Source organism: Gymnoscopelus braueri (genome assembly GCF_963280865.1).
Source record: "Gymnoscopelus braueri genome assembly, chromosome: 8".
In the NCBI taxonomy this organism is placed as follows: Eukaryota; Metazoa; Chordata; class Actinopteri; order Myctophiformes; family Myctophidae; genus Gymnoscopelus; species Gymnoscopelus braueri.
The window spans coordinates 24,667,100-24,677,066 of record NC_137609.1 but is presented as its reverse complement, the minus strand read 5'-3'; the positions used below and the strand labels follow the sequence as shown (position 1 = coordinate 24,677,066).

Genomic DNA, 9,967 nt, shown 5'->3' with positions numbered 1-9,967 from the left:
TATGAGTAGAGTGTACGTGTAAGATAATTACACTTAAAAGTCCACAATGGAAATAAAAAACAAAATAACTAACACTGACATTAAATGCTTTATATAAAATACCAGATAAAAAAGACCACCAAGAGAGCTCACCATTCTTAGTGTAAGGGTGTTCCATGACTCAGTGGCTTTGAAGCAGAAGGCACCACTGTTTTTGTGAAATGCTTTGGAAACATCTTATAGGAAAGTGGAGGAAGACCTAAGTGTTGGAAACTGGTGACTGGAAAATAAAATGAAAGGGAGTCGGAGTCTGATATGCATAGGTGCCAGGTTATTACAGTGCTTAAAAAACACTCTAAAGTTCTGGATAGCCCAGTGCAGTGAGATGTGGAGTAATATGATCTCTTGTTTTAGTTCAAATTCATGCTGCAGCATTTTGAATTACCTCCTGTAATAAGTCTATTTATCAATTACAATGACAAGCATTAACTATCAGAGAGATGGTAACTATCAACCCTTTGTCCATTCAGACTTATTGCAAATTACAATAACTAGTCCATACCCGGTGAAGTGCGCAGGCAAAAGTAGTTGCAAACGAGGGGTTATTGCGCGTCCCGTTTGCTCTAGCGTCACCCTTAGGTCAAATTTTCTCCTTACACGTAAGACATCCGAAATTCTAATGGGTGGATTGCCATTAAACCTTATAAGTGCATTCATGCTCCCTAGAGAAAGAACCTTAATTATTTGTATGACCCATGACTTTACCCTTAGCACCCTGTCAGGCCAAATTGTTTGCACTCAAGATATTTCATAATCTAATAGGCCCTACTAATTTTGTGACCCTATAAGATAAGAGAACAGGCACAACTTTCCTGTAGCCCTACCCTTTGGGCAACAGGGTGGCAGCGCCACCGCTAGGGCTGCTATCACAGCTTTTACACTCTTATAGGCACTATTGTGGGGTGAGGAGAAACTCATGAAGCGTGGTTAAAGGCATGGTGGGCGGTCGTAATGACAGAAATTAAGTATCTTCTTGACTGGAGAAGGGCAGAGTCCTTGTGACAAAGTGGCAAAGTGGGTTATATTAGGCTGAGTATATTAACAGTGGGTGTGTTGGATCATGACAAATTAAATGATCGTTTTTCATGACCTTTAAAAGCAGTGCACTGTGCTCAGCACAACAGTGTTCTGGTAATTTTCATAGCGTCAAGGAAGAAAAGCCTTGGAAACATAATTTGTCCCAAGAGTAAACTCATGTCCTTATGCCAGAGGGGCAGAGAAGTCAATAACAAATCTACAGCACCTCAAATACACCAAGAGCAGGTCAAATTATCTCAGTAGGAAATAACAAACGAAACAAATTAATGTATTAATTTGTTTAATATTTGTATTAAACAAATTAATACATCTGGCACCGGTCCTATGAAAAGTATTTGTCAGTATAAAGTCCAGTTCACAACTAAACTAAACTACACATACGGACATCTGCAAAAATGCGCAGACCTGTCCATCCAGGAGCGGCAGTAGCTCAGTCCTATATGGTCTTGGCTTAGGAGTCGGAGGGTTGTCGGTTCAAGTCCAAGATGGACTACAGTATGGTGGAAATGGTTCAGTCCGTTTTGACTCAGAACAGAAGCTTGATGCCAAAATTGCAGGGCGTTGCTGACACGTGACCCTACTGCACCCCTCACACAGGCACATGTAAGTAAGTACGCGTAAGAAGCCATCCTGAGCTATGTGGCCCATAGGGCAGGAGCCTATCTCCTGTTTCTGTGAGCAGGTTTGATGTGCAAGCAGTGTTGTTGATTTCGTCGACTAAAACTATGACGAATAATGTTCGTCAACTGCCTTTTTCCACTGACGAAAAACAAAATTTAAACGAAATAAAAACTAAGCTATGATGACTAAAACTATGACTAAATATATGGACATCAACAAATAAAAACTAGACTACAATGTTAGGGAGGGACTAGTGGAGAAGAGATGCAGCTTGGGGTGTGCGCTCCGAAAATAGCACAAGCTCACAACACGTCGCAGCTAAACAACAACTAAAACATTTCAGATGACTAAAATATGACTAAAACTAAACAGGAATTTTATTCAAAAGACTATGACTAAAAACTAAATCAAAATTTGCTGTCAAAATCAACACTGTGCGCAAGTACATCCCTCCGCCATGATGCACAAGTGCACCCCCTGGTCATGACACTAGTAGTACATGTATGTCACAGGGACTAACCCCCCAATCCAACCCTTGATGCTGAGTGCCAAGCAGGGAGGCATTGGGTCTCATTGTTATAGTCTTTGGTATGACCCGGTGAGGGGATTGAACCCCGACCTCCCAATCTCAGGGAGGATACACTCTAACCACTAGCTCTAGCCAGCCTGTGGACACTCTAGCCACACACCGGACATGACAAGTCCTCAAAATATCAAACACATGAAGGCGCGGAAAAGCATGCCACTTTTCATCCGCGAATTGTCAGTTCACCTACTCTGGACAACACCATTCTGCCTCCCCCAAAATAGGGCCCTTAATTTTGTGTTCAAAGTAGAATGGGACCGTGGGGCCCATCCTTGACTTAAGTTTACATGAAAACAACAGTGATATCTTTATATGACAAATACTAATATTAATATGAATGAATATGTATTAAATAATTAAACTTGGTACATTTTTACATTTACAATTGACACAGGAATGAGGGAAAGGTTTTGCTGGGTTCACAGTGTGTTAATATTATTTGTTCTCTATCTCCACAGGACACGGGAACCCTTGAGAAACACAGCTTTGCCACCAGTACATTTACACAATTCTGCATTCTGTTCCAAAGAACCTTCATTATAATATGCAGAGACACGGTAAATGTCATAATTTATATGACGAGTTACTGATCTTCATCTATCTTGAAATTAATCAATAGCGTGTCTTCTACCACCAGTATCTATTTTATTTTATTTTATTTAGGAATAATTTAGTGCTGTAATGTATTGTGTTTTCAAAGGTGTTGACCCACCTCAGGGTGATGTCCCATCTGTTTGTTGGAGTTTTGATCGGTCTGCTCTATCTCAACATCGGCAATGATGCCAGCAAAGTGTTCAACAACACCGGATTCCTCTTCTTCTCCATGCTGTTCCTTATGTTTGCTGCCCTGATGCCCACTGTCCTAACCTGTGAGATACTGTTTATATACTCACTGTCCTAACCTGTAAGATACTGTTTATATACTCACTGTCCTAACCTGTAAGATACTGTTTATTAACTCACTGTCCCAACCTGTAAGATACTGTTCTTCATACGCCCACTGTCCCAACCTGTAAGATACTGTACAAGGAGAGTCATGTAACACTTTTAAATTGACAGGGAATCCTAATGTGTTCTTATGTTGCTGTTGTTATGCAGTTCCTTTGGAGATGTCTGTGTTTATGAGGGAACATCTTAATTACTGGTACAGTCTGAAGGCTTACTACCTGGCCAAGACTATGGCTGACATACCATTCCAGGTAATTTTAAAGTGGATTAAAATGCAATGCAGAGTGGGATGTGGCTCCAAAGGATAATGTTACATTCTTGCCTCTTATGCCTAATTCTATACTCTGTCGTACAACACAGCACAGAAAATAGCACATCCACAAGCTTAAAATGTATTGCTATGCGACACGTTGGGACCTTGTAGCTCTACTATGTTTTGCCACGGGACACCATTGTACAAGTATAAATCTGGTTTAGAACTTTTAACGTACTTTTCTCTCTTCCACTTTCACAGGTGCTTTGTCCCGTCATCTACTGCAGTATAGTGTACTGGATGACAGAGCAACCTCCAGAGGCAGGTCGCTACCTGCTGTTTATGGCGCTGTCCACGTCCACAGCCCTCGTAGCCCAGTCTCTGGGTCTACTCATAGGAGCTGCATCCACCTCCCTGCAGGTTAGAATACAAGCATAGCGTGTCTAATGTATAGACTCTGCTCAAACAAACATTTAACTGAAAAGATTAAAGCTTGGTTAAAACTACAATGGTTATTTTGTACTGCTGTTCAAGTAGTTAGCAACACGGGCGTCCTGGTGACGTAGAGGAAAAACACTCATCGAGATATGTTTCTTCTTTTTCTTCCAATTTAGTCGTTATGCCAATTCCCAATTCCCTGTGTATTCACTTGTCACTGCTAACATCTGCAGTTGGTCCTCCTTAGAGCACAAACAACCACTTGTATCCTCTGATAGGTGTGACATCACAGCCGCTTCTTTTCACCTGACACGACGGTGAGGAGTTTCACCGGGAAGATGTAACGCATTTGGAGGAACATGCTATTCCTCCTAGTTCCACAACCCACTGAACAGGTGCCCTGACCAAACTGTCAGGCAGTGATGACCCCATTTGCATACGCTCCCATTAGTTGATTTAGATTAAATGTTATGGAAGTATATTAAGTCGCTTGAAATGGAAACTACAAGTTGTGAAAATGCATAGCACTAGTTATTTTCCACCACTGCAGAGGAGTCACAGGAACTACATTACACTTGGGGGTAATTGGCAACGACTAAATGGGAACTAATAAAAAGTAGTCAGGAAGTCGGTTTCTTTATTCCCCAGTCATTTCCTTTAAAGCAATTAAATAATATGTTCAGTGAACATAGCTGTTTTTGTCCCCTAGGTGGCAACCTTTGTGGGTCCAGTCACAGCTATACCGGTCCTCCTGTTCTCAGGCTTCTTTGTGAACTTTGACACCATTCCCAAGTACCTGCAATGGAGCTCCTACGTGTCCTACGTCAGGTATCTGTAGCATGAAGCTCTTACATGTCCTCAGCCACTTGTCCGACCGAATTCCCACTTAGCACAATGCAGAAGTTACAAAGTATTTTACATCATAAAAATCTAATCATGTGCATCTTGGTATACGCATGGGAATGGCGTGACTTCAAAGTGGATCTCAGACTTCATGTGGCCAGCCTGTGAAGGCAGTCATCTATGACATCAGTGGTCGACTCTACTCTATACATATCTAATGTATGACTCCAAATTTTAGCAACATTGACTTCCATTTTACATTTTAACTTAAATATTAAAAAAATTGCTTAAACCATGATATTTGAAAAAAAAAAAAAAAAAAGAAAGTGGAGGTACTTCTTTTAACTACTGGCAGTGTGCACAACAAATTTGGTGCTGATCGACGCACGCACACACACACGCACACACACCCTCTAGTGAAGAAAAGAAGCATTCATTCATTTAGGCTGTGGCTTCCTCATTAAGGTCTGGGAGGTACCCTACACAATAAAATCCTCAGTCAGAGAGTGTACTGTATAAATGTTACACTTGTACATTCTGAGAGGTAACACTAGGGATTTTACTGTGTACTTTGGAGAAACCTAGTCTTGTTCTTTTGTGCACCACATGCAACTGTAGATGTTTGGGGTAGCCTACTGCGGGACTGGAGATCTGACCATGGTCTCCCAGCATTCAAAACTCTGTAAAATAATAATAAATAATTAATCCTAACTGTTGTTTCAAGATATTAGTTCCCTCTGTATGTTTGTCACATTTTGTCTTGTATGTCTGTGTTCTCGCATATAAAATGTATTTTACTGTATTTTATTGTGTTTTAAAAGCTGGTACAGAATAAGCTCATCTAAGTTCTTTGGGGAGCACTGAGGATTTAGACAGCAAATGCTCGATCCCCTGTTGACATTAGTTAGGATCTAGAAGAGAATTGCAGTTTGTAGGAACGACTTAAAATGTTATGAGAAATGTCTCCTCTTCTTTCCTTCCTGGGGACTTTCCAGATATGGCTTTGAGGGAGTGATCCTGTCCATCTATGGAATGAACCGCTCTGAGTTGGAGTGTCCAACGATAGTGTGCAAGTTCCAGAAGCCTGAGGAGGTGCTGCAGCTTCTGGACGTGGAGGATGCTAAACTGTATGTGGACTTCTTGGTGCTGGGGGCTTTCTTTCTGATCCTCAGGTTAATCACTTTCCTGGTCCTGCGCTACAAAGTCAAGTCAGAGCGTTAAGAGATCCATCCAGGCAACCATTCTGTGATATGGACCTTCACACATACAGTATATTCCTGCAAGGTGAGATACAGTAGTATGCATATAGTCTCTCTCTCTCGCTCTGTCTCCATTCACACACAAACACACACACACACACACACACACACACACACACACACACACACAACATGCACACGTATGTGCGCACGAACACACGCGCACGCACACACACACACACACACACACACACACACACACACACACACACACACACACACACACACACACACACACACACACACACACACACACACACACACACACACACACACAGAATTAGAATTAATACAGAATTCAATCATCCAAAATCTGACATCAGTATCCGAACTATACATTACAGCGTTCATTTGCAGGTATTCAGAGGACTTGCGGTGATATATGTGGCTGGATTTTATATTTGGAAAGGTTTTAGTCAGGAAAGGGGGAGATTAGCCAAGACTATGGAGTATAGATTTCCTCACCTGCCCATACTTAGCCCTCCAATATATTTTTTTGGTCAGAGTGTTTATATATCACCTTTACTCTACAAGAATACTGTGTTAATGCACTAAACATGAGCAGAATATCCTACATAACAACTACAAAGCATGTTTCCTTATTATGAGGAATTGAGATGTACAGTTATTGGATGAGGGAATTCACAGCAACTCAACTATGAGCAGACATATTGTAGTACTTAGCCATGGGTATGGAGAAGCTCCATTATAATGATGACTATTGTGGGACAGAACTGTCCAGGATCATGCTTACTGTATGTAGCTCCTCCCTCCAATGTCCTCCTGCCTGTAATATCTTTCCTCAACGGTCCAGACGCAGAGACACTGGACTGCCACTGATACCCCATTCATCAACATTTACTGTAAGTGAACAATATCACATATACACTGGCTCAGCAATGGGCCGTCAATGTGGTCACCAAGTACTAAACGTCATTAGTGGAGTGGATTGTCAAGCGAGGATCATTCTCAGTTGGGTTGGTCTTATTACCAGCCTTATTACTCTTATTATTACACATCATCACTGACCAATAGGCTGTCAGAGGATGATATACTTTGATTCCCATCTCCAGAAAGGACAATATTGGCAGGCGACCTGCATTTCTAAAGTCTGATTTATCCTTAGTTTGAAATAGCAAATCTGCAAGCTTGTAGATCTGCTATTTTCGTTGTGTGACACTCGCGTGCAAACAAGAATAACTCACTCAGGCTTAATGCCTTGAAATTGTGAAATACATCCCACTGCAATTAGTGTGCTTCAGATGGGAAACGTACGTGGATTCACCTCTCAAGTAGGGCAGCTACGCTAACTGGCTCCTAATTAGGCTCCTCACACTTCACATCTGTATCTGCCATAAGCCAAATCTATACTTTGATGAAGCATGATGGTGGTGCTGGTCGAAAACGATTTTATATACCTACAGTATGTATAGTTGTATATATATTTTCGGCAAGTGACACCGTCGTATTTCAAAGTGTTAAGGTCCTTACACACCGGGGCGAATTCTTCATGCGAATAAATACGTTTTTTTTTAAAACCTTATAAAGTCAATGCAAGCGTCCACATCAGTTTCGCGAAGCGAAAAAGCGTCTTTTAATTATTCGGAACGAGTCCGAATTTTGCGTATATTCGCATATTCGCCGGTGTGTAAGGACCTTAAGTGAGGCTTTAATCAGTGTTGGAGGCCAGGGTTGGTCTAGCATGGAGAACATAATGTGAAAAGCATGGTACTGTTGTTTCCAGACCAAGGCGGAGGGCTGTCTTTGGCCTCGGCCATAAGGAGAGAACATTGTTTTAGTTAACGTGCAATATAAATATTCTATGATAGAAAGTGCTGTTTGTGTAAATGGTGTCATTATTTTGACACGTGTCTTTGAACTGCTTGTTTCTGCTTGTTGTTCTATAACTCTTTAGCAGACTGCTCTTCGACATCCGAGATGAAAATTCTTTTTTGTTCCCTGCTGTGCTTTGCTCAAGTCCAACTGATGTGTGTTGTCCAAAGCAATGCTACATGTAGATACTTGAAACGCTGGCTGGGCGGTTTGTGTGCCTCTGAACTGGAATGGAGTTTCTTGTGCTTTAATGCTCATTGTTTGCACACACAGTCACACACCTTATGTCAAGACATATGCTGGCACATACAGACAAAGAAAAACACACAGACACACACTCAAATTTGGCAATGTTTAGAAGAGCCTCTCCTTATCACAGGGCAATGCAAATATTATTTTCCAATAGACTTGCTATGAAATATTTCTTACCCAATCTATGCTACTTAGTAATCCTTATTATAATGCATAAATAAATATGTAATCAATGATTGTACAGTGAATATGTTATGCTGTAAAGAAATGTACATTTGCACTTTTCAATGTATGTGTATCAGTTTTTATTTATTTGTATTTAATTTTATTTTTTTATATCAATGTGACAAGCGCTGCTTGGAAGTATAAGGTGGGGGGGGTAACGGCAACTGAATGTTGCATGATCAGTTTGGGAATTACATTTATGAAGTATTACATTTCATTTGAGAGGATAGTACAATGGTTTTAGCCCCTCATCAAAATATATTTGTTCTGGCGTTTTTAGGACAAAGAAAGACTCACCCTTTTGCTAAACATTTTTATATTACTATGGAATTATGTGCTCTACTGACATACATTCAAAAACAAAGTCAAGAATGAATCAGGACTGAGAGGATGGCAGTAAATGTGTAGAGCATTGCTAGAAAGTATGAAACAAGGATAAGGAAACAAGGTAACAAACTAGTACTTGAAAATAATAATAAAAAAACCTTTTGATAGACTATGTAGCATGTGGCTAAATGATGTGTCTCTTAAGGAATGATAGGATTAGAAAGCAGATTTTTGGTTGCTCTGGTCTGGTCGACGGATAGAACCGGTGAGCTACAACAGCTGTGGGCTGCAGGCTGTTGTTAATAGCAATATAGTTATCATTTTGATTTGCACTTATGTCGACCATGTCCATGGCATCAATAACAGTGCACTAGTATGATTTAATGCTGTGATCCTGATTCCAGTTTTGCCGTCATGCCTGCCTGCTACTGATTTTATTATATACGAAAGATATCCAAAGGCATTTGACCTCTGACCTCTGTCAAACTGATTAAATTTGACCTCTGTAAAACTGGTTTCACGGGGAAGGCAGATGTAACATGACATTGCAATGTAGTCAGAAAGTTAGTTCAATGTTACATTGTGTCATTATGCGATTTTACCTTTAGTAGTAGTTTAATTTAAAGTCATGCTGTGGTGAATTTAAGTGCCAAATTTGGAATACATTGTTACTGGGTGACCCTGTAAGGAATCACATTTCTACTGTACCATTAAGTAACTACCTTCATAATGGCAATTAGACTTGAGAGGACATAATGCAGTCACAATATAAATAGTTAAATAAATCAATGATGAAAATATGAAAACTATTGAGCAAATGAATGTTGTCATTTTAATATGTAACTCAATAAAAATTTGTTTTTGAAAACAGCAGCTATTTTTTAATAGTTGAAGTATAGATATAGGGATTTTGTACTAATCATAAGAATCAGTATAGTAACTAAAGTTTGCAAATATTTGTAGTGGAATATTTGCCTCTGCGGCGTATTGGAGTAAAAGTATAAAGTATTGCAAAATGTCAGTCTCAAGTAGAGTAAAAGTACCGCAAAGTTCTACTTAAGTACAGTACTTGAGTAAACATACTTAGTTACGTTCCACCACTGCTTATGAGTAAATCAGAATGTTCACTAAATTGGGTTACTTAATTCACCATGTCACTATTTCACCAGTTTCACTGACTAGACGTTTTTGCACTACATTCTGCATGATACGTAATAACATGTATCCCTATTCCCTAATGAAAGCTCCAGTAACCTGATGGAAAATGTATAATGGAATGGCAGGCTGTTTACACAACAGATTATA

General features: G+C 40.0%; 1 protein-coding gene across 1 annotated transcript in view; it reads left to right on the top strand.

Moving 5' to 3' along the window:
- The window catches only part of abcg4a (ATP-binding cassette, sub-family G (WHITE), member 4a), a gene marked incomplete at its 3' end in the record, with an annotated part of 26,352 nt that extends 20,365 nt beyond the window's left edge, over window positions 1-5,987 (top strand). Inside the window, exons 10-15 of the mRNA XM_080436599.1 lie at window positions 2,743-2,841; window positions 2,985-3,153; window positions 3,383-3,483; window positions 3,747-3,905; window positions 4,633-4,751; window positions 5,762-5,987. Coding sequence (XP_080292725.1) covers window positions 2,743-2,841; window positions 2,985-3,153; window positions 3,383-3,483; window positions 3,747-3,905; window positions 4,633-4,751; window positions 5,762-5,987 — 873 coding nt within the window. The remainder of the gene's footprint in view (window positions 1-2,742; window positions 2,842-2,984; window positions 3,154-3,382; window positions 3,484-3,746; window positions 3,906-4,632; window positions 4,752-5,761) is intronic.
- Between the last annotated feature and the right edge of the window lie 3,980 nt (window positions 5,988-9,967).